Raw genomic sequence first — 24051 nt, 5'->3', positions numbered from 1 at the left:
ACACAAGGGCTTACACAAGGAAAAACAAAGATAAGCTGAAGGGGTGAGCAGAAGCATTTAGTGACAGGAGCATATAGAGAAAAGGTTTTTATTATGACTTCCGGTAACTAGCCCCCCAAATCCTGCCTGTCCTCTACAAGAGTGAACTCAAAGAAGAATGTGTAGTATCTTTTCTGGAAGAGAAAAGCAGGATTCAGCTGAAGAGGAGGAAATAAGTTTTGTTTTTTTTTTTAAGTACTTAGTTATATTTTGTTTAAATGTATTTATTTAAACCATTCTTGACGCTGTATGATTACAGATGAAAAATTACGTGCTGAAGACTTTCAAAGTTAAGTGTTTTTTTTTTTTTTAAAAAAACAAGTTTTTGGTCTGGTGTTCTAGAGCAGGGGTCAGCAAACTTTTTTTGCAAAGGGTCAGGTAGCAGATCGTTTTAGGCTCTGTGGGCTGTCGCAACCATTCAGATCTGCCGTTGTAACTCACCAGCAGCTTTAGAGAGTATCTAAGTGAATGGGATATATTCCAATAAAACTCTATTTACACAAACAGGCAGTGGGCCAGACTTGGCCTGAGTCACAGTTTGTCAACCCCTGTTAGATAAACTGAGATTCAATTAAACATAAGTATGGGAATTATTGAGGCCATGAAGTCATAAATCAAGTGCCACAATCCACCCGTGGTGGCTCTTCCACGCTGCACATACCAAAACTCGAAGTAAACCATTTTGCACGTCCAAGCCTGAAAGTCTGTAACTCCAATTCCTCATGAGAAAAGTCAGGGCTCCATGAGGATGTAGGAAACCCACCCTCCGACGATAAAGCTTGGTTTCTTGACCTTTCAGATCAAGAGTATACGAAATTAGATGTTCACTGGAGTAAAGCATCTCATAGACAAGTAGCCTTGAAATTGCTTCCCCAGTGCTCTCTTGGATTACCTCTGCCACATTTTCGACAATTCTGTTGTGTAAAAATATGTTGAGGTTGTTAGCATTGGAATAGATGTGCACACACGCGTCGTCTCCCCTGTGCGGGGAGACTGCGGATCAGGATGGTTCACTGAGCAAGATGAGGGAGGCTCAACGGGTCCGAACAGCAAAACCAAGAGCTGTGCCTTCGGTTTTGTTGGACCTTTTCTTGAGAAACCCTGTCGGCCTCCTTCATTCTCATTGTCAGGTGTGATTTGCCTCACGGCGGTCTCTTGGCATATTCCCTCCTATAGCGGGCAATTGCCAGTTTATCTGCAGTGGTGCAAAGGTCCAGGTCAAGCCTGCCTGCATAGCCTACTCCACACACAAAGGTGGTGCATCCAATGGGGCCATCATGCATTATGTATGGAGAAGCCTGGTGCCTCTCCCCTCCCAAAGTGCCTGGGGCTTGAGGAACTGCCTCAAATTTGGGATTAGATGTTTAGGTGTGAAAATGTAATGGAAGGGTTTTCATTCCTTCCCGTGTCTGAGGAAAGATCATGGGTTCCCAGACAGGCCCCACATTCTTAAATTCCTCTGTTTGAGCTAATTATTAGAACTTGATTCCCATAACTTGAAACACGAGGGTTATAAATAATCATGTGTAAAGGTGCTGACTGTGTATTGAGAGCTTCAGGCTGGTGTGTGTACGGGATGGCAGGATGATTCCAGATGGGGAGGGAGGGCAAGGCCACCAGCTGGGGCAGCTGAGACTGTAGAGAGTTGTGGAATACCACAGTAGCTTTAAGGTAAGAGATGGTAGCAGAAGCCAGGCCAGGCCAATGATGAGCTGAGGGATCACGGTCTGTAGAAGTGACTCCTGAGGGGTGGAAGGTAGAGGAAAAGGAGGGGTGATGGCTTGGTTCCTCATCTGAACTGCTGAGGGAGGTGGGGACTCCACGGACATACATCAGCAGCGGCCACAAGCCAAAGGACTTATACGAGGAACCACGTGAGACAAAGAGTGTCGGGCCCAGAAGAGAGGACTTAAAGAGCGAGGAAGTTTCTGGAACATACTGTATAGGCAACCAAACAAAGTGGGTAACAGGAGACCATCTTTCTGTTTTACCTCAGTTGTGTGTAGCTAAGGATTTTACCTCATAGCGTAGGGGAGTTTAACTGTATACCTAAGCAGTCGCCAGGGAGAGGAAAGAACGTAGCCACGAAAGGCAGGACCTTCAGTGTCGGGAGGATAGAGTCTTTGAGAAGTCCCCTTCTTCCATGTTATCCCAGAAGGTGACAGGGAAAAGACATGTCTGACACAAACCCAACTTTGCCCGTGCCCCCCAGGTCTGTGAGGGTAGGGGTTGTGGTAGGCAGTAGAGGCCGCCCCCCACTCTGCCTCACACCTGCCGGGTCTTCCTGGAGCAACGAGGCCTGTGCTGCTCAGGACAGAGATCCACGTGAACGGTGGCACCTGCTCTCTGTGTTCACTTCATAACTTGCCCCGCTCAGAACTGCACATTTAGTGTGTTCAGGGAAACCCAACAGAGGCCGGAATCCACACCTTCCCGAAGCTAAGTAGTCTCACTTTCACTTCTGAGGTGAACTCGTGGCCCCGGGGTGCCATTTGGAGAGGATCCACGTTTCCCTTCAGGGATAGTGGGGGGAAGCCTGCTCTGCGGCCATGTCCCCTGGAGCCTCATCCTTTACATCTTCAGACCCAGAGGGCCTGTCTCCACTAGGACCTCCTTGGCCTCCACAGCCTGTGGAGCAAGACTGTCTGGGTTTTGAATCTCACCTTCTACATTTGTTATGAACCTTAGGCAGGGAGCTTAACGGGCCCATCAACATCCTACTTTCTTAATCTGTAAAAAAGGAATGGGAATGCTAGTTTGTTGTGAATGTTAAGCAAGGTAATACCAAAAAGGCGTAGCACAGTGTACATAGCCAAGTATTCAGTAAGGCCAGCTACTTACCGCCGGCTTTTCTGTCACAGCCCAAAGCAGGTCTGTCCCCTCCCTTGTCAAACACCTCATTGTTGCATTTTTTCAGGGCCTCCTCTTGGACCAATGCCCACTGACATCTATGTGCATCCCACCATGTGTTTCCCGAACCTTAGGTCCCAGTGCCACCAATTCCAGAACATTCTACCATCATGAGTAGCCGGCTTACTTTGGACTTCATGGAGGGGGCTTTATTCGGAGTTTTTGAGGAGGGCCCTGTGCAGAATAAGAGCAAGAGTACACCCTCCCGGACTTCTCTCTCTACAAGGTGGGTTATTAGACATTTCCGGGTGTGGGGAAGACAAACACCTAAGGATTAGAAGCACATTTCTCAGGTTCTCACCCAAGGGCTTTGCTCCTCCAACGCACCTTAGCAGTTTCTCCTGGATCCACAGTAATGCCCTTTGTTTTGTGATGATATCATCAGAGGCCAGGCTGGTTGAACTTATCTTTTCAAATGCTCTCCATTCCGGTTCAACTAGTCACCAAGAATCAACATTCAAAAACTGCAAAGCCGTTGTGTTCAGCCCAGAGCCTCACCCTCACCAACCCCCCCCCCTCCTAGAATCAGACTTCCAGAAAATGTGGTCATGCCGCTCCCCGAAAGGCCGTGCCCAGTTTGTCTCCTGTAGTGCCATAGAGGATCATTAACTTCTCTGCACTTACTCAAACTTAATTATGAAACATTCGCTGCACCTGAATGCACCTTGATCTCCTGTGGCGATTGGAGGGGGCAGGAGGGAAAGTCTGGAAGCCCCACCCTGCCCGGAGCCGGCCCAGGATCCCTGTCTTTCTCCCTCCCTTGCTCTTTTGGCGAGCAGCGAGACGTTAATCTCTTCCAACTGGAGCAGCTTCACTCTGTTTTCATCCCGAGAGGAGGCCAAAAGGAGCCGACCCCAGGTTGCCATGACCTCTGCCATCACCAGCTGTGAGCCTTCGCAAGCCTTGGTGAGTGCCCCGAAAAGAGAGGAAGCAAGCTAAGGGGGAGGGGCAGAGAGGAAGAAGGAGGCCTGGAGGGGGTGTCCAGGGGGAGTCCCAGTGTCCTCAATCATTATTCCGCCTGCCCAGGACGGTGGCTCACGTCCTAGACCAGAGTTTAGATTACTAGACAGGTGTGCCGCTCCCAGCCTGGCCGTCGTCGTGAGGCAAAGATTCCTGCCTGAGGGCTAAACTCTGTGAATAAATTCGAAAGCCACGAGGAGGAGGTGGAGGAGGTTTTACCTTTATTCACGGGTTGGTCTCTGCTGGATCTAAGTTTTTTTGTTTTTTCGAGGTTTCTCAGTGTTACAATTTCTTTGGACAGAAGGACTTTCTGCAACAAAGCAAGGGAAAGAGAGAGGTCAGCAGAGAGAGAGAACTAATATTTACCAAACAACCGATACGCGCCCCCCGGCACTTAACGTGCTTTATTTTCTTCCTTCCGAGCCAATGATGCAGGCGCTTCTGTTCCCAGGTGAGGAACCCGAGGCCCAGAGAAGCAGAGAGAAGCCTCCGGAGGCTTCTCTGGCAGGGCCTCGAGCCCTGACCCCACCACCCTTCTGACCGATTTTTGACCACCTAAAAATAACAGGGTGAACCCAGTGGAGACGCTCTGACCTCGCCAGTGGCCACCACAGGCAGAGAGAGCCCCTCTGTGCCCGGCTAGGGCTGCAGCCCAGGGTGCCTGTGGGACGGGTGTCCCCCGTGAACCTCGGCTGGGCTCTGAGAGCTGCCAGACCCCTGCCCACCGCTGCTCAGCCTTCTGGGGAAGAGGCCCTGGCCGTCTCTTCTGGAAACTCATGGGAGGCACCTGAGAGAACTCTCTTCATTTCTCTTCAGAGTTCTTTCTGCCTCTACGTCAGGCAAACAAAACAAACACCTTGGGAAAGAAATCGAAGACTCCCACATTTTGGCTTCCTGGAGGCTCTCTGGGGAGTGGCCGGTCTGGGCATGTACCCACCCCTCTCTTCGGTGGCCTGTCTTCCCTTCTTTATAAGCACCCATTTTTCTAGGATGTTTTTGGTTTCACATTGCAGGTTGCTCTGCTAGAAATTTCTAGGCATGTTAACAGGGAGAAGACAGCTTCCTGACCCTGAAAGCTTGTGGCCCAGCTAGGGGAAGGCAGGGTGCACAGAAATGTTTCTAGAACTAGAGAGAAAATGGTACATTATGTAACAGAGGTGCAGCGCGCTGGGAGTTACCGGGAGAAAAAATCATATGGGTGGAGGAGGCATAGAGCTCTTGCCATCAGGGAGTGGGTAGGAGAAGCAGGGGCTCAAGTTGGGGGCACAGGGTAAGCTAAGGCACTGATGCAGGATAACGGAGGCCACATTCGGAGACACCTGGACAACCCCATTGGTCGGAGCCGCGTAAATCGGGAGTGTTAGGAAACACACCTGGAGGGCCAGGTGGGGGAACGGAAGCTGTGGGGGGTATGAGTGGAGCCAGAGGGGCAAGGGATCCATCTGCCCCCCACCCCCACCCCCCCGGGGACTCCACCTCCGGCTCTTGCTGTCCCTGCACCGGAGTCCCGGCAGCTGCAGGGAGGTGGCATTGCACTCTCTCACATTAGCACGTTCCGTCCATTCATTGGGTCTATACTGAACACGAGCGCTCTCGAAGCGGGGACGCCACAGAAGGGTAAGGCACAGTTAGTGCATTCTAGGAGCTCACAGCCCAGCAGAAGGGATGGATCAGGTAACTGACTATTATAGAAACAGGCTGAGATGAGAGCTTCGGCAGATGTAAACAGAGCACCTACGAGGGCAGCGACACCTTTCGGGGTCAGGATCCCCATTTCCCTGTCTGGGAGGGAAATCTGCCCATCTTCTGACCTTGGAGTTGAACCCCACCTCTCCTCCACAAAGCTGCTTCTCTGCCGGGGCTTCAGGCAACGCGCCCGCTCCCCTCGCGTGGTCCCAGACTTCACATGCAGGCCCTACTGAAGATGTATAATGTAGAAAATCACTGGTCTTTTGAGTCTGGACCTAGAAATCCCAAGCAGGCCCACCGTTATCGCTGTCCCAGTGCCTCCTGCAGGCCGTCCAGCTCTCCACTTGAAATCAGGAAGTCCACTGATTCCTCCTAAAATGCCCTGATGTGGGGCACCTGGGTGGCTCGGGCAGTTAGGCATCCGACTCTTGATTTGGGCTCAGGTCATGATCTCATGGTTGTGAGATCGAGCCCCATGTCGGGCTCTGTGCTGACATGAAGCCTGCTTAAGATCCTCCCTCCCTCCCTCCTTCCCTATCTCTCTCTCTCTCTAAAAAAAATGCCTTTCTGTGCCCTTCTCATGTTCCCAGCAGAGAGAAGACGATGTGCTCAACGGTCACACTGAGGGCCCAAACAGGAAGAAGGGGGGGCAGTCCAGGAGCCCCAGCAGCAACAACCTGGTCTATAGCATCTTGGAGGTCCCACCATGGTATCTCTGCATCCTCATGGGAATCCAGGTAACGCCACCCAGCAGGCACTGCGTCCGAAGAGGCTCTGCCTCCAAAGCGACATCAGTACACGCCCCGGTCAAATCAGTCAAGATCCACAACTTCAGGCGCTGGTGTCCTTGTCTCCCATGCAGGTGACCTCCAGGGGAACCCAGAGCTCCTCGGGTCTCTTTCTCTCAGATGCTGGGGATGGGGGTGAGGAATTAGGGGAAGATTCTCCCTCGTGCTAAGCTGAGAGGTCCCATCAAGGACGCTGTGTCATTTTTTTCTTCAAGATACCAATTCCAGTTTATTTCATTTGCAACAGCTAAAAAATTTGATAACCAATGCTTGGCGAATTTGGGGAAACCGGTACTCTCAAACCCTTCCGCTGGAATATTATTTGATGCAGCCTTTCTGGATGACAATCGGGTGTAGATCATATACCCTTTAACCCAGTCCTCAGTGCTGAAGAATTTCTCTGGATATATTGGCAGGACTTGCTAAGATAAATGCAAAGATGTTCTCGTAGCATTATTGGTAATAGTAACTTCACACCACACAACAAACAAATAAACAAAACCCTAGAAACAACGCCAAAATATCCTTCAAAAAGACTGGTTAACAAATTGTGACACATCTTAGCAAATGACTTTTTTACGCAGAGAAGAGAAAAGAGAAAGATATATATTTATCTTGCAGTTAGAGAATGTGCCCCAATATATAGCAAGTGAAAAAATCAAAGTAACTGTGTATAGAGTGTTAGTGTGTGTGTGTGTGTGTGTGTGTGTGTGTGTGTGTGTGTGTTAAAAACAAAGAGGTGGAAAGACAGAAATAAGTATATGCAGTGATTTGGGGGTTTGAAGGACTCATAAACTCATAAAGGGATTTAGCTTTGGGAAGAAGAGCTAGGAAAGGGGAGGTGGCTTTCCCCTGTCACCTTTTATTTTGTAGCTTTTTGTGACATGGATGTGTCTCTTAATTTTACAAACTGTTCAATATGGAATATTAGAGATGGGTTACACTTCTTGTTTACATATTTATGCTTTTCTACAAAATAAGAAAAGTAAATACCATACTGTTTTAAAAACATTATTATGAGCCAATGAAATAGATAATATAGATAATGTAGATCTATATTCCCTGACTCAGAAAACTGTAAGGAATTTAAGAAAGCCCAAGGCTGCCGTCCAGTTTCCCCAACACCATTTGTTGAAGAGACTGTCTTTTTCCCATTGGATGGTCTTTCCAGCTTTGTCAAAGATTAATTGATCATATACTTGTGGGTCCACTTCTGGATTTTCAATTCTGTTCTATTGATCTGTGTGTCTGTTTTTGTGCCAGTACCGTACTGTTTTGATCACTACAACTTTGCAACATAACATGAAGTCTGGAATTGTGATGCCTCCAGCTTTGCTTTGCTTTTTCAAAATTGCTTTGGTTATTTGGGGGGGGGGGGTGTCTTTTGTGGTTCCGTGCAAATTTTAGGATTGTTTGTTCTAGTTCTGTGAAAATGCTATTGCTATTTTGATGGGGATCTCGCTGAATGTTTAGATTGCTTTGGGTGGCACGGACATTTTAACAAATGCCTGTTCTTCCGGTCCATGAGCATGGAACGTCTTTCCATGTTTCCGTGTTTTATAGTTTCCGGGGTACAGGTCTTTCACCTCTTTGGTTAGATTTATTCCTAGGTATCTTACTACTTTGGGTGCAATTGTAAATGGGATTGTTTTCTTAACTTCTCTTTCTGCTCCTTCATTATTGGTGTATAGAAATGCAACAGATTTCTGTACGTTGGTTTTGTATCCTGTGACTTCACTGAATTCATATATCAATTCTAGCAGTTTTTTGATGGAGTCTTTCAGATTTTCTTTATATAGTATCATGTCATCTGCAGATCGTGAAAGTTTTATTTCTTCCTTACCAATTTGGATGCCTTTTATTTCTTTTTGCTGTGGGATTGCTGAGGCTAGGACTTCCAGTAGTATGTTGAATAAAACTGATGACAGTGGACATCCTTGTCTTGTTCCTGACCTTAGGGGGAGATCTCTCCATTTTTTCTCCATTGAGGATGATATTAGCTGTGGGTTTTTCTTATGTGGCCTTTGTTATGTTGAGGTATATATATTGCCTCCAAACCTACTTTGTTGAGGGTTTTTATCATGAATGGATGTTGTACTTTGTCAAATGCTTTTTCTGCATTTACTGAAATGATCATATAGTTCTTATCCTTTATTTTACTGATGCGATATATTGCATTAATTGATTTGAGAGTATTGAACCACCATTGCAACCCAGGAATAAATCCCACTTTGAGCGTGCTGAATGATTTTTTAAATGTATTGTTGAATTTGGTTTCCTAGTATTTTATTGAAGATTTTTGCATCTATATTCATATTGGCCTGCAGTTCTCTTTTTTAGTGGTGTCTTTATCAGGTTTTGGTGTCAGGATAATGCTGGCCTCATAGAATGAATTTGGAGGTTTTCCTTCCTTTTCTAATTTTGGAATAGTTAAAGAATAACAGGTATTAACTCCTCTTTAAATGTTTGATGGCATTTACCTGTGAAGCCATCTGGCCCTAGACTTGTTTGTTGGAAGTTTTTTGGTCACTAATTCAATCTCTTTTCTGGTTATCAGCCTGTTCAAATTTTCTATTTCTTCCCAGTTTCAGTTTTGGTATTTTATATGTTTCTAGGAATCTATCCATTTCTTCCAGGTTGTCTAATTTGTTGGCACATAGTTTTTCATAATATTCTGTTACAATTATTTGTATTTTTGTAATGTTGGCTGTTATTTCTCCTCTCTCATCTGTGATTTTATTTATTTGAGACCTTTCTCTTTTCTTTTTGATCAACCTGGCCTGAGGTTTATCAATTTTATTGATTTTTTTTTCAAAGAACCAGCTGCTGTTTTCATTGATCTTTTCTATTGTTTTTTGTTTTTGTTTTTGTTTTTTAGTTTATCATTTATTTCTGCTCTAATCTTTATTATTACCTTTTTTCTGCTGGTTTTAGGTTTTGTTTGTTGTTCTTTTTCTAGCTCCTTTAGGGGTTAGTTTAGGTTATCCATTTGAGATTTTCTTGCTACTTAAGGTAGGCTTGTATTGCTATATACTTCCCTCTTAGAACCGTTTTTGCTGAATCCCAAAGGTTTTGGATTGTTGTTTTCATTTTCATTTGTTTCTTTTATTTCCTGGTTGTCCCATTCACTGTTTAGTAGCATGTTATTTAACTTCCATGTATTTGTGATCTTTCCAGATTTTTTCTTGTGGTTGACTTCTAGTTTCATAGCATTGTGATCAGAAAACATGAATAGTAAGACTTGGATCTTTTTGAATTTGAGGCTTGCTGTGTGGGCTGATATCTGATCTATTCTGGAAAATGTTCTGTGTGCACTTGAAAAAATGTATATTCTGCTGTTTTAGGATGGAATGTTCTGAATATATCTGTTAAATCCATCTGTTCCAGTGTGTCATTGAAAGCCATTGTTTCCTTGTGGATTTTCGGTTTAGATAATCTGTTGATTGATATAAGTGGGGTGTAAAAGTCCCTTACTATTATTGTATAATTATTGATTAGTTCCTTTATATTTGCTATTAACTGTTTTTATTTATTTGGGAGTTTCTATGTTTATATTTGCTATTAACTGTTTTTATTTATTTGGGAGTTTCTATGTTGGGTGCATAAATATTTACAATTGTTGCAACTCCTTGTTGGATTGTCCCCTTTATTATTATATAGTGTTCTTCTTTGTGTCTTGCTACAGTCTTTGTTTTAAAGTCGATTTTGTCTGAAATAAGTATTGATACTCTGAGTTTCTTTTGACATCCATTTGCATGATAGCTATTTCTCCATCCCCTCACTTTCAATCTGCAAGTGTCTTTAGGTCTAAAATGAGTCTCTTACAGGCAACATATAGATGGGTCTTGTTTTTTTAATTCATTCTGTTGCCCTAGGCCTTTTGATTGAACTATTTAGTCCATTTGCATTCAAAGTAATTTTTTTTAAATTTTATAATGTTTGTTTGTTTGTTTGTTTGTTTATATTTTTTGATTTTTTAATTTACATCCAAGTTAGTTAGCGTATAGTGCAATAATGATTTCAGTAGTAGATTCCAGTGATTCATCCCCTGTGTATAACACCCAGTGTTCATCCCAACAAGTGTCCTCCTTAATGCCCCGTACCCATTTAGCCCATCCCCCACCGACAACCCCTCCAGCAACCCTGTTTGTTCTCTATATTTAAGAGTCTCTTATGTTTTATCCCCTTCCCTGTTTTTGTATTATTTTTGCTTCCCTTCCCTTATGTTCATCTGTTTTGTATCTTCAATTCCACATATGAGTGAAGTCACATGCTATTTGTCTTTCTCTGCCTGACTAATTTGGCTTAGCATAATACCCTCTAGTTCCATCCACATGGTTGCAAATAACAAGCTTGCATTCTTTTTGATTGCCAAGTAATACTCCATTGTCTATATATACCACATCTTCTTTATCCATTCATCTGTCGATGGACATTTGGGCTCTTTTCACATTTTCACTATTGTCGATAGTGCTGCTATAAACATTGGGGTGTATGTGCCCCTTCGAAACAGTGGCATGTATCCCTAGGATAAATACCTAGTAATGCAATTGCTGGGTCATAGGGTAGTTCTATTTTTAATTTTTTGAAGAACCTCCATACTGTTTTCCAGAGTGGCTGCACCAGTTTGCATTCCCACCAGCTGTGCCAAAGAAATCCTCTTTCTCTGCATCCTCGCCAACATCGGTTGTTGCCTGAGTTGTTCATGTTAGCCATTCTGACTGGTGTGAGGTGGTATCTCATTGTGGTTTTGATTTGTGTTTCCCTGATGATGAGTGATGTGGAGCATTTTTTCAAGTGTCAGTTGGCCATCTGGATGTCTTCTTTGGAGAAGTGTCTATTCATGTCTTTTGCCCATTTCTTCACTGGATTATTTATTTTTTAGGTGTTGAATTTCGTAAGTTCTTTACAGATTTTGGATATTAATGCTTTATCTGATATGTCCTTTGCAAATATCTTCTCCCATTCTGTCAGTTGCCTTTTAGTTTTGCTGATTGTTTCCTTCGCTGTGCAGAAGCTTCAAAGTAATTATTGATACATATATGTTTATTGACATTTTATCACTTGTTTTGTGGTTGTTTCTGAAAGTTTTCTCTGATCCTTTCTTGTCTTTCTCTCTGTCATCTTTTGCTGATTTTCTTTAGTGGTATATTTGGACTTATTTCTCTTTATTCTTTTCATGTTTATTAATGGCTTTTGATATATGGTTGCCATTAGGTTTGTATATAACTTCTGCATATAGCAGTCTCTATTAAATTGATAGTTAAGTTTGAACCCATTCTTTTCTCCTCTCCTCTCCCACATTTTAAGTGTATGTTATTATACTTTATATTTTTGTGGGTGGGAGTTCCTTAACTGATTTTTTACAGAAATATTCATTTTTACTGCTTTTGTGTTTCCTACCTTTATACTGTCACTTTTGATCTCTCCTTTCCACTCAGAGAGTCTCCTTTAATATTTCTTGCAGGGCTGGTTTAGTGATTTACAAACTCCTTTAGTTTTTGTTTGTCTGGGAAACTTTTTATCTCTCCTTCTATTCTGAATGATAGCCTTGCTGGACAGAGTATTCTGGGCTTCAGATTTTTCCCATTCAGCACTTTAAATATATCATGCCACTTCCTTCTGGTTTGCAAAATTTCGGTTGAAAAATCTCCTGCTAGCCTTATGGGTTTTCCCTTGTAAGTTAATGACTTCTTTTGCTGCTTCGTCTTGCTGCTTTTAAGATATTTCCTTTATCACTATATTTTGCAAGTTTAATTACAATATGTCTTGGTGTGGGTCTGCTTTTGTTGATTTTGTTGGGAGTTCTGTGTGCCTCCTGGATCTGGATATCTGTTTCCTTCCTCAGATTAGGAAAGTTTTCAGCTCTTATTTCTTCAAATAAATTTTCTGCCCCCTTTTCTCTCTCTTCTTCTTCTGGGACTCCTGTAATACAAATGTTATTATGTTTGATGGAGTCACTGAGTTCCCTAAGTGTATTCTCATTTTGTGTAATTTTTTTTTCTCTCTTTTGTTCAGCTTGATTACTTTCCATTACTTTCTTTTTTTTAAAGAAAAAAAAATTTTTTTTAACGTTTATTTATTTTTGAGACAGAGAGAGACAGAGCATGAATGGGGGAGGGTCAGAGAGAGGGAGACACAGAATCTGAAACAGGCTCCAGGCTCCGAGCTGTCAGCCCAGAGCCCGACTCGGGGCTTGAACTCACGGACGGCAAGATCATGACCTGAGCTGAAGTCAGCCGCTTAACCGACTGAGCCACCCAGGCGCTCCTCCATTACTTTCTTCTAGGTTACTAACTTGTTACTCTGCTTCTGCCATCCTGTTATTCATTCCATCAAGTGTGTTTTTCATTTGGTTTATCGAGCCCTTTATCTCTGCTGTGTTATTCCTTATCTCTGTGTTAAGGGTCTCACTCCTGTCTTCCACTCTTTTTTTTTTTTTGTTAAGTCCGGTGAGTGTCTTTGTGATCATTGCTTTAAATTCTCTATCAGGCAGGTTATTTATATTTGCTTATATTTCCATTTCTTTAGATCTCTGGCCATGGCCCTGTCCCGTTCTTTCATTTGGGATAAATTTCTCTGTCTCCCCATTTTTCTGCCCTCTCCGTGTCTGTTTCTCTGTGTCAAGAAAGTCAGCTATGACTTGTGCTCTTCAAAGTAGTGACTTTACGAAGAGGAGGTCCTGGAGTGCCCTGCAGTGCAGTGTCCCTGTTCACCAGAACCTGGCACTTCAGGAAAGTAGCCTGTATGTGTTGCTTACACCCTGCTGTTGTATCTGGATCATCTTTCCTTTCAGTACAGTCGTCTGCACGGGCTCTCTGCCTGTTGTGGGCAGCAGTTCCTCTATGTGGTGTTAGTGGGACCCAGGCAGGCCGGCTCCGAGGGGGCATACCTGCCAGGGAATTGGGGAACGGGGCAGTGGTGTTAGGAAAATTTGCATTGGGCCACTAGTCCTATGCCAAATCCCCCAAAGCACTGAGGTGGTTGTTAGCTGGGGGCTGCATGTCAGGGTGGCAAGGGGTGTGAGGCTGAGTTCCATGCATGTGGGAATGGGGCCGTGGCAGGGGTGGGGGTGGTTTGGGGTGGCCTGTGACTGGGCGGGGCAAACACCACTGGGCGGGGCTTTAACAAAATTTGTCCTGGGCCCCGAGCTGAGGCTACAAGTGTCTGTGCAGCCCACCTCCGGCAGGTGGCTCTGTGTTCATGCTGGGGGGAGGGGAGGGGGAGGAAAATGGCACCTGCCAGCTCTCTCCTTTTCAAAGTCCCCCGGCACACTCCAAAATCACTTTGAGCAGATCTGTCTCCTGTTTGCCTCAGAGGTTGTGTAAACTGCCATTTTTACCTTGCCTCTCCATGCAGGCTGCTGGCTCTTTAAGGGCAGTGACCCGACTATCACCTGCCTTTCCAGCTGGCCCGGTGCTGAGTCAGCTGACTTTTAAAGCTCCAGGCTCCAAGTCCCCCTGGTTTTACAAACTCACCGAATTCAGTCCCTCTGGCTTTTAAAGCCAAACGTTATAGGGATTAGGCTTCCCTGTGTGAGCTCCCTGGTGCGAGGGCCCATTTCTCTGCCCTGTATGTGTGCGCAGCTCTCTCCCTCCCGTGGGCAGCCTCCCTCCACCTTTCTGACCTTCCTAAACTTTCAGATGCAGCTTCTCCATATTTAGTCGTGGAGTTTGTTCTGCCAGTCTTTGGATCGCTGTCCGGTTTATTGACTTGGATGTGGATGATACCTACTTGTAAGCGTGGGAGGGGGTGAGCTCCTCCTACTAAGCCATCTTCCCAAGGTCCAAGTCTCCTGCCCGTCTTTAAATCAGATGGTTTGGTTTTTGCTATTGAGCTCTATGAGTTCCTTTTTTGGATGAGTTAACATTTTTTGGATGTTAACCCCCTTATCAGATAGATGGTTTGCAAACTGCAAGTATTTTCTCCTATTCTTCAGGTGCCTTTTTATTTTGCTGATGGTTCCTTTTGTTGTGCAGAAGCTTTTTAGTTTGATGTAGTCCCACTTGTTTATTTTTGCTTCTGTTGTTTGAGCTTTTGGTGTCATAGCTAATAATCTTTGTCCAGACCAATGTTAAGGAGCTTTTCCATTGTGTTTTCTTCCAGGAGTTTTACAGTTTCAGGCCTTATGTTTAAGTCCTTAATCCATTTTTGAGTTACTTTTTGTGAATGGTGCAAGACAGCAGTCCATTTTCATTCTTCTGTATGTGGTTATCCAGATTTCGCAATATCATTTATTGACGAGACTGTCCTTTCCCCTTGAGCCTTTTTGGCTTGCTTGTCAAATATTAGTTGACCATATATGCATGGGGTTATTTCTGGGCTCTCAGTTCTGTTCTACTGGTTTATTTGTCTACTTTTATAACAGTACCATACTGGGGCGCCTGGCTGGCTCAGTCAGTTAAGCATCCGACTTCGGCTCACAGTCTGTGAGTTCAAGCCCTGTGTCAGGCTCTGTTCTGACAGCTCGGAGCCTGGAGCCTGCTTCAGCTTCTGTGCCTCCCTCTCTCTCTGCCCCTCTCCTGTTCATGCTCTGTCTCTGTCTCAAAAATAAATAAACATTAAGAAAAAAATTATGACAGTACCATACTGATTTTTTTGTGGGTTTTTTTTTATTTTTTATTAAAAAAAAAATTTTTTTTTTAACGTTTATTTATTTTTGAGACAGAGAGAGACAGAGCATGAACGGGGGAGGGTCAGAGAGAGAGAGGGAGACACAGAATCTGAAACAGACTCCAGGCCCTGAGCGGTCAGCACAGAGCCCGACGTGGGGCTCGAACTCACAAACCGCGAGATCATGACCTGAACCGAAGTCGGACGCTTAACCGACTGAGCCACCCAGGCGCCCCTGTGAGTTTTTTTTTTTTTTTTAATAACGTTCCTCCAGTTTTCAAAAACTGCCATAAAATTTAGCAAAGAGACTGCTTATTTATGTCGTTGAAAAATGAAAATCTGGTATGTTTTTGTTATTTCATTTTTGTCTCACTTTTTAAACTAAGGAAAATATCAAAATATCAACCAGTTCTCAAGTACCATACTGTTTGATTACTATAGCTTTGTAATAAAAATTTGAAACGAGGGGGTTGCCTGAGTGGCTCAGTCAGTTGAGCGTCTGACTCTTAATATCAGCTCATGGCATGATCTCACAGTTTGTAAGTTCGAGCCCCGTGTCTAGCTCCACACTGAGCATAGAGCCTGCTTGGGATTCTCTCTCTTCCTCTCCCCTGCTTTCTCTCTCTCTCTCAAAATAAAGAAACTAAAAAGAAAAAAAAAAGTTTGAAATGAGGAATTAGGATGGCTCCAGCCTTGTTCTTCTTTTTAAGGATTACTTTGACCGTTTGAAGTCTTTTGTTGTTCCACACAAATTGTGACATTGTTTTTTCTATTTCTGTGAGGAATGTCATTAAAATTTTGATACAAATTTCATTGAATCGATACGCGGCTTTGGATAGGATGGAAATTTTAATAGCATTAATTCTACCTCCCTCCTGCTAATTTTCTGCTTAGTTTATTCTTCTTGTTCTAGTTCCTTGAGGTGTAAAGTCATTCGAGATTTTTCTTCTAGGTGTTTATCGCTATAAGCTTCCCTCTTCAAACTGCTTTTGCCACGTTGCATAAGTTTTGATATGTTGCGTTTCCATTTTTGTTTGTCTCAAGACATTTTTTTATTTCTTTTGATTTCTTCTTATTCCCGTTGGTTGTTCAGAAGGGTATTGCTTAATTTCCACAAATATGTGAATTTTCCAGTTTTCCTCCTGTTTCATGCCATTCAGACCCATGGTATGATTTCATTCATGAAATTTGCTAAGACTTTTTGTGACTTAATATATGATCTATCTAGAGAATGTGTTCAGGGCTTCCTGCTCATTAGTCTTGCCCTCACCTTGTACCTTGTTTTAATTATGAGCCTCTTGCCTTCTTCTTATTCTTAAGGCCCCTTCCTTGGCTCCTGTTATGTCCTGCTATTTTGTGTCCCTGTCTTGGTTTCTCATGTAGGATATCGGTTCCCAGTGCCAGGGTTCTGCCCTTGAACCCCAGACCCTCTGGTTAGGTCCCTGTTAGTTGCTGTCTGGTCTTCCTACTTCCTACTGCTTATCTGGATCTCTGCCTGTCACTCATGGTCCGGCTTGAGTAGTGCTCTTTCCTCTGGCGGAAGAATGGGAATGACAGTGGGATCAGGTAACCTGGCATCTGCTTAACCGTCCACTCTTTCTGCTCTGCCCACAGCACTTCCTCACGGCCCTGGGGGGGCTCGTGTCAGTGCCACTCATCCTGGCCAAGGACCTGTGTCTGCAGCATGACCCCCTGACTCAGAGCTACCTCATCAGCACAATTTTCTTCGTCTCTGGCTTCTGCACTCTCCTGCAAGTGTTTTTTGGAGTCAGGTAGGTAAAACTCTTTTCCCGGGATTCTGACTTTTACCTGCTGGGGTATCAGCAAGATTTGCTTGGCTTACAGCTGCAGAGGTGTTTAGATAGACATGATGGAGGGAACATGGGACTGGGAATCAGAGCCTGGGTTCAGGTCCTGGCTCCAAAACTTACTTTCCATGTTAGCTAGGATTCTTGATGAAAGTCCCATAAGTCCAGATTGGCTTAGGCAAAAAATTGTTCTTTATCGGTGTATAAGGTCAAGGGAAGAGAAAGGCAAGGTTACGCCATGCATCAGGAGCACATTGAACCAGGGGCTCAAGTGCCACTGGGACTTTTTCATCTCCTCTTGTCTCTACAAAGGCCTGCCCCTGGTATTTGCGAGATGCAGGGCAAGGATACAAATGGAGCCCCACACGCTGCATGTCTAAAACCAAACTTACAAACTCTTAAATAAGGTATGTTCTGGTCATTCTACCTGGAAGGCCAGGTTTGAATTTAAAATTTTTTCACTGCTCTAAGTTCTGCTTTGGGACCTAGCCACATGGGGAGGGCCAACCCCCAGCCTGTGGCCTTCCCCCTTGTCTTCTTACGTCAAGTTTTGCTCCAGATCGTAAATGTCCTTACACTCATGAATGTGGGCTGTATACCCACCCCCAACACACATATGCTCATGCACATACACACATACACCAGATTCTCCAAATAGCTGACGCTTGGCCATCCTTCATAGGCCTAGGGGTGTGTACACCTGCATCATGGTCTGCTTTCAGCAGGGCAGACCTGGGGAAGAGGTCCAAGCAGGTTCTGGAAGAGGCTCAGGGCCATTTGGGCAGAGGAATTCTTGAGTCTCAAAGGGTAGAGGCACACAGACATGAGGTGGACAGAATCCCTTGGCCCCGCAGATGCCTCCCAGAGGAGGGAGAGTGGAGCCCCCTGGGACAGCAGGCTAAGTACAGGGGGCTCTCCTTTCCTCGTCTGGATGCAGGGCTGTCTCTTCCTCACACTGTCAGTGCCTGTGCTTCATTGTCGTGGTCACGCTTCCTGCACAGGACCGGAGGCAGGCTGCTGGCAGTCCTTACGCTTGTCTCCCAGAGCAGCTGAGGACTGCTCTGGCTGGCCTCGCATTTTAAAATTCCAGGGAAGAGCTCTGATGGGTGCGACTTAAGCCAGATGCCCAGCTCTCACCCATCCGGGCAACACATATGGCAGCTCTCGTTCGGGAAAACTTCCTAAAGAGTCAGGGAAGGAGAGTTCTGTTCTGAACAGATGAGACAGCAGGGTTTCGCTGAACTGTGTATGTGGTTTGGTACCCGGAAAACAAGGCCGATGAAAGTATGGCCCTTTCTCCCTGACAGTAAGACTGAGATGAGCAAAATCGTTATAACCAGTGGAATCACCTTTAAAAAATAAATAAATAAATAAATAAATAAATAAATAAATAAAAACACCATCAAGTCCTTTATGTTCATATGTAGGTTGCAAAAATTAGCCTGAGTAAAATGGGGTTCTGTTGCTCTGGAGCTGGCCTGGACAAAATTGCGAGGCCTGGAAAATGTGTCTTCAGAACTTTTTCCTCCTCATTTCGACACATCCTCTCTTCATATTCTCCACCACCACCCCTGCCCCAGCTTGTCTCCCAGAAAGAACTCTGCACCGTGGCTCCCTTCTAGGTTATCAGGAGGGATCAGGACATCCCTCTCTGAGGGTCGTCCAGACCTCTCCTGCTCACCCCAGATCTGTTAGTCGTGGGCCTTCTTCCTTTATCATTTATTTAACATCTAGTCCAAGGACATATCCAAGTTTTGTTCAGCCTGAAGGATGTCCAGTTTTCGGTGTCCTCTTTAAGAAGGACACAAAAGTATGAGTACAAAATCCTGCATGAGAGACAATATTATTACATTGAAAAAAAATCATGATAAATTACGACATTTTTTTTTAAATTTTTTTTAACGTTTATTTATTTTTGAGACAGAGACAGAGCATGAACGGGGGAGGGTCAGAGAGAGAGGGAGACACAGAATCTGAAACAGGCTCCAGGCTCTGAGCGGTCAGCACAGAGCCCAACGGGGGGGGCTCGAACTCACAGAACATGAGATCATGACCTGAGCTGAAGTAGGATGCTTAGCCGACTGAGCCACCCAGGCGCACCAAATTATGACATTTAAAAAGCAGATTAACACCACAAATGTCACAAATTCCAAAATTTTCCAATCTTTTTTTTTTTATTTTAAAGTTATTTATTTTGCGAGAGAAAGAGAGCACGAACAGGGAAGAGGCGGAGAGAGAGGGAGAAAGAGAGAAACCCAAGCAGGCTCCGCCCTGTCAGCAGCAGAGCCTGATGTGGGGCTCGAACTCACAAACCGCGAGAACAAGACCTGAGCTGAATAACAGGAGTCAGATCCTTAACCGGCTGAGCCACCCAGGAGCCCCTACTCCTTTCTTGTTGAATTGAAAGTGGTGTACTCTTTGATCGACATTTTCTGAAGAGAAGGAAAGATAATTCAGTCATTCTGCTTCCGTGGGTCGGTCCAAATTTGTTTGTTACTACTGCTAGTTAAGATGCGTGGTCATCCTTTCACACAAAACTGTAATACCACTATAGATTTGTGCCCTACAAACACAGACATTCTCTTGTCCGTGATTTCCATCAGAAATGTCTAAAATGCATGCTGCGTTTAAAAGTGTAAATGGTACATTATCAACTATATTCTTGATAGGAGAAAACTTCCATCTTGCCTGCATATCAATGAGACTCCCGTCTTCTCTGGCGATTTTGCGTATCTGATGGTTTTCAGATTTTCCACAGACTTGCTTCTGGCACCCTACATTTCAACCTTTGTTTCTCCTCCAACATCCACATACGTCAGGTGCCATAGGACACATTCATAACATAACGTGACCTCGGGTTCATGCAACTTCACGAAGTAGAGTGAGCTGGCACAAGGGGAGGTAGGAGTATTGCGAGACCCAATCATGACCCTGAGGTGGCTAGCAGGAATTTAAATATACATGGGTGGGGATGCCTGGGCGGCTCAGTCGGTTGAGCGTCCGACTTCGGCTCAGGTCACGATCTCGCGGTCCGTGGGTTCGAGCCCCGCGTCTGGCTCTGTGCTGACAGCTCAGAGCCTGGAGTCTGCTTCGGATTCTGTGTCCCCCTCTCTCTCTGCCCCTCCCCCACTCATGCTCTGTCTCTCTCTGTCTCTCAAAAATGAAGAAACATTAAAAAAAATTTTTAAATAAACAAACAAACAAACATGGGTGGTTTAGTGGTCTCAACCCACATAAATCTATCCTGCCACATTCAAACTAAATTGATCCTGACTCAGCTTCCCCTGGCCAAATCCTAAGAGTGCTTATGACCTTTCAAATGCCATCTGATGCAAGATTTAGAGTCCGTGAGGAGGCAGTGCAAAGAGGCAGTAGCTGGCCAAATGTGGCTGAAACCATTTACTTTTACAAAGTTGACAAAGGCCTATGGCTAGTGCACACGTTGCAGGACCCCCGGGACTTGAGAACGAGCCCGGCAAGTGAGGGTCCCTTTATCCTAAATCTCCTTTTGACCTAATCTGTGCCAGGCCTGTGTCCTGCCCTGGAGTTGCAAAGGGAAATGGAAAACATTTCCTACAATGTGCTTCTGCTGACCTATATTGATAGAAGGTGACATGACAGGAAAAATTAATATCCATCTGTTCAGTGTCAATTATCTGAATCAAACCACACAGGTATAGACGGATATGGGGCTGGCCGGTTGTTTCCAGGATAGACTGACTGCAGACAACATTCAGAGGAGTATATTCACTGCTGGCATGTCCCTTTTGCCTGAATCAAATCAAAGGCACTTTCCAAAGTGCTTCCTTTGCAAGTCATTTCCAGGCGAGACGCCAAGGCTTAAGTTCTTGCAACCTCTATTGAGGAGTGGAGACCAGTGCCCACGGCTTTGGAGGGTTATTTCCCTGCTCTCTCTTCTTCTGTCACCATCTCGGTGAGCTAAGACTTCTTCCAAATCCCCGACCAAGGACTCAGAGAGGTGTAGGGTTTGCTCTGGTCTATCTATCAGACCCCCTATTTTCCAGGATCGGCTCTGGGAATGTGAGATGGTGCGGTGGGATTAGGGACGGCTTGCAGTAACCTGCCTGGGTCCCAGGACACCCCGCCCCATGGAGAGTTACAAACACAAAGCGCTTCTGGGTGGGGGAGTCCCCCCCATAAATCTGAGATGGCATTAATTATAATTATGGAAGAGTACTGAGTTTGGAAACTGGAGGACGGAACTCCCGTCTTGGCTTCTGTACCATGGGAACTTAGACAAATCATCTGCCCTCTTTAAGGCTCAGTTTCTCGTCGACAAAACGAAGGAATTCAACTATACGATGTCTGAAAGTCCCTTCTGTCTCTGTTGTGGACAGCTATGATGTTGACAGAGAAGATGATGAAGCCCCGGGTTTCAATGGGATAATCAGTAGTAAAAGTGCCTCTGGACCTAGCCTTCTGGTAGACTCCGTAAGAAACACAAACTAATCAGCAGTTAGGGCCCAAAGAACTTGAAATTACACCTTAATTAAACATGCAGAGAAAGAGGTAAATAAAATTAGGAAATGAAATAATGTTAATGCCATTAGGGTGGGGTCAGGAATAAACGTGAGTTTGGTTCTAGGAAATAAGCTTCTGTCTCAGGTGCTGATGAGCAACTCCCTAAGACATTATAGATTGTGAAACCTAACTGAGAGTTGATGACTCAAAGGCCAAGTAGATCTGGCTACTGGTTATTTGCTGGTAACCAAAAATTCTGATGTTGCAACAAGGTCATCATGATTAAAACCACATTAAATAATCAAAAGGGAATGATAAGAGACGATAACTGCTGCTCTTGATATAGGAGTTCACAAGCACTGTGCCCAGTGTGGGGCAGGCGGCTGTAATCCTTGGTGACACGGACAGCTGTCTCCCTGGTACAGCTTTAAGGGTCTTGGGTGCATCCCCTAAGAGCCTTCCTCACTTAGGTGTTCACTTCTGCAATTCACGGAAGGGCATACTTCTATCATTCATTTCAAAATAAGACATTAATTTTGAAAGGAAATCACTAGAAGAAATCAGATATTGACTACGTGTGATTCTAGGCCTTAATGCCATCTCTGGAATTATTCATAGTTTGTACTGGTAATTTCTTTTTCTGGAGTGGTTCCAGGTAACATGTCTCTCCATTTTCCTGGGAATAGCTCAAGTGTGGAACACGTACTTCTGGCAAAGTCCATCCGCTTGTCTTACGCTTACTCGCATACAGTTTTTCCTGAGTCAGCTCTGGCCTTGATCCTTTGCATCCAGTGACTTCCTGTGGCTGAGCCCAGCCCTGCCCTACTCTGTGCCTGTCATTGGTTATGCAGAAAGGCCATGGCCACGGGGCGCCTGGGTGGCGCAGTCGGTTAAGCGTCCGACTTCAGCCAGGTCACGATCTCGCGGTCCGTGAGTTCGAGCCCCGCGTCAGGCTCTGGGCTGATGGCTCGGAGCCTGGAGCCTGTTTCCGATTCTGTGTCTCCCTCTCTCTCTGCCCCTCCCCCGTTCATGCTCTGTCTCTCTCTGTCCCAAAAATAAATAAAAAATAAAAAACGTTGAAAAAAAAAATTAAAAAAAAAAAAAAAAAAAGAAAGGCCATGGCCATCGCCAGAGGTATGCAGCCACTTTGCTCCTGCCCTCTTGACAGCCAAGTCACCAGATGTGCCATTGGGGCTCTGACGGGAGCAGGAACAGTGGTGGCTGTTGGGATAGAAGAGTGACCTGACAATTCATCACATCAGAGGAGTCCTAAGGAGGGGGCTGGTGTGCTTCCTCTGGGTTGAAGTTGAGTAGTTACCCACAGGGAGGGCACCAGTGGTATTTCCTACAATGTACCTGCTTGATGGAGGGAACTCAGGAAAAACATGAACAGAGTGTTCTTTGTCCACTAGTGAAGTAGTTGAGCCTCAGAGTGCTCGGGATTTCTTACAACACAGTGACCCTCTTAAATTCAAGGCGAATTCATCAGTTCCGTCTTACGTTCCTGAGACTCTGCTCCCCATTCTGGTCTGTTTCAAAGAAAAGTCCACGTGACACCCTCCTTTGCCCACTCAGGGACTGACTCAAGAAGGAACATTAACATGATGACATGGTGAGGCTGGATTCCAGCAGATCACCCTCCAGATGCATCTGTCCCCAGCTGTTGACCGCCTCCCCGTTCACCCGTGTTCTTCCCCTCCTTACCCACAGGCTTCTCAAATTCCACATGTCCCAACCCCAGAACTCCTCAGGGGGATCATCCCTTCCAGGTTCCCAGGTGCTTAGGGCCCTACCTAGTGGAGACTTAATGCTCCTTCTCCTTTCTTCCCTGGACAATATTTGCATTATTTTCTCTTAGAGTCCTCTTGTTTCTGTGAAGAGGAACTGTTTTTTAATTTTTCCAAAGCCGTGAGAATTAAATTAGATAATGCATACAAAGAGGTTAGCTTAGTGCCAGGTACAAAAAATTTATTTTTCACACCAGGCAAAGGATTGTACTATACACAAATTTTGCACCCTCCCTCCCCTTTTTAATAATTAAAAACATTTGATTGTAAGAAACAGTCCTCCTCCCCCTTTTTAAACATATACAATGCACCATAATATTTTTCCATTTCCAACAAACACATTTCTGCAATAGTTCTTTTTAAAAAATGATCACTTAGTATTTCATATTCTAGAAAATATAATTATATTCTAATTTATTTAACTATTTACTATTAAAGGAGACTTAAGTTGTTTCAGGTTTTTCACTATTGCAATAGCAACCAACGTGATTTGTTAAGTATGAGAAGTAGAAATTATATGTATACTGACAATCATTTATCTAGTTAAAGACAGAAGAAAGGCTGATAGAAATGTTTAAGATTATATTTTTCATATATATATAAAAGGTATATATTATACGTATGCTGATAAAGCTTATCTGGTTAAAGATTAAAAATAGACTGGAGCAAAATGTTAATAACCATTTCTGGGTTATAGAATTAGGGTAATTTAAATTTATTCTTTATATTTGTCTTGATTTGCCATTTATTTTTCTTCAGTGTTCATGTATTACTTTATAACTGGGAAAAGTAAAAAACCATTTAAAAGGTGTTTTTAGAAAAGTACCAGGGTATGTTTCATGAGCCATACCCTTTGAGTCTGTGCCTGAGAACAAAAGTCCAGTAGGCTGCCTATTACTGTATTGGAGGGGGGGACTGGAGCTGGGAGTTATGCCCCAACCTTGAGACAAATTCTGAGATCCTGCAACCTTTTCC

General features: G+C 44.4%; 1 protein-coding gene across 1 annotated transcript in view; it reads left to right on the top strand.

Moving 5' to 3' along the window:
* The first annotated feature begins 3489 nt into the window (after nt 1-3489).
* LOC125930170 (solute carrier family 23 member 1-like) overlaps nt 3490-24051 on the top strand; it is a 54179-nt gene continuing 33617 nt past the window's right edge. The window contains exons 1-3 of the mRNA XM_049641911.1: nt 3490-3855; nt 6189-6335; nt 16614-16771. Coding sequence (XP_049497868.1) covers nt 3814-3855; nt 6189-6335; nt 16614-16771 — 347 coding nt within the window. The 5' untranslated portion in view covers nt 3490-3813. The remainder of the gene's footprint in view (nt 3856-6188; nt 6336-16613; nt 16772-24051) is intronic.

This window comes from Panthera uncia, chromosome A2, assembly GCF_023721935.1.
Source record: "Panthera uncia isolate 11264 chromosome A2, Puncia_PCG_1.0, whole genome shotgun sequence".
In the NCBI taxonomy this organism is placed as follows: domain Eukaryota; kingdom Metazoa; phylum Chordata; class Mammalia; order Carnivora; family Felidae; genus Panthera; species Panthera uncia.
Note: the sequence above shows the minus strand (reverse complement) of the source record. Positions and strands in the feature narration are given on the sequence as shown.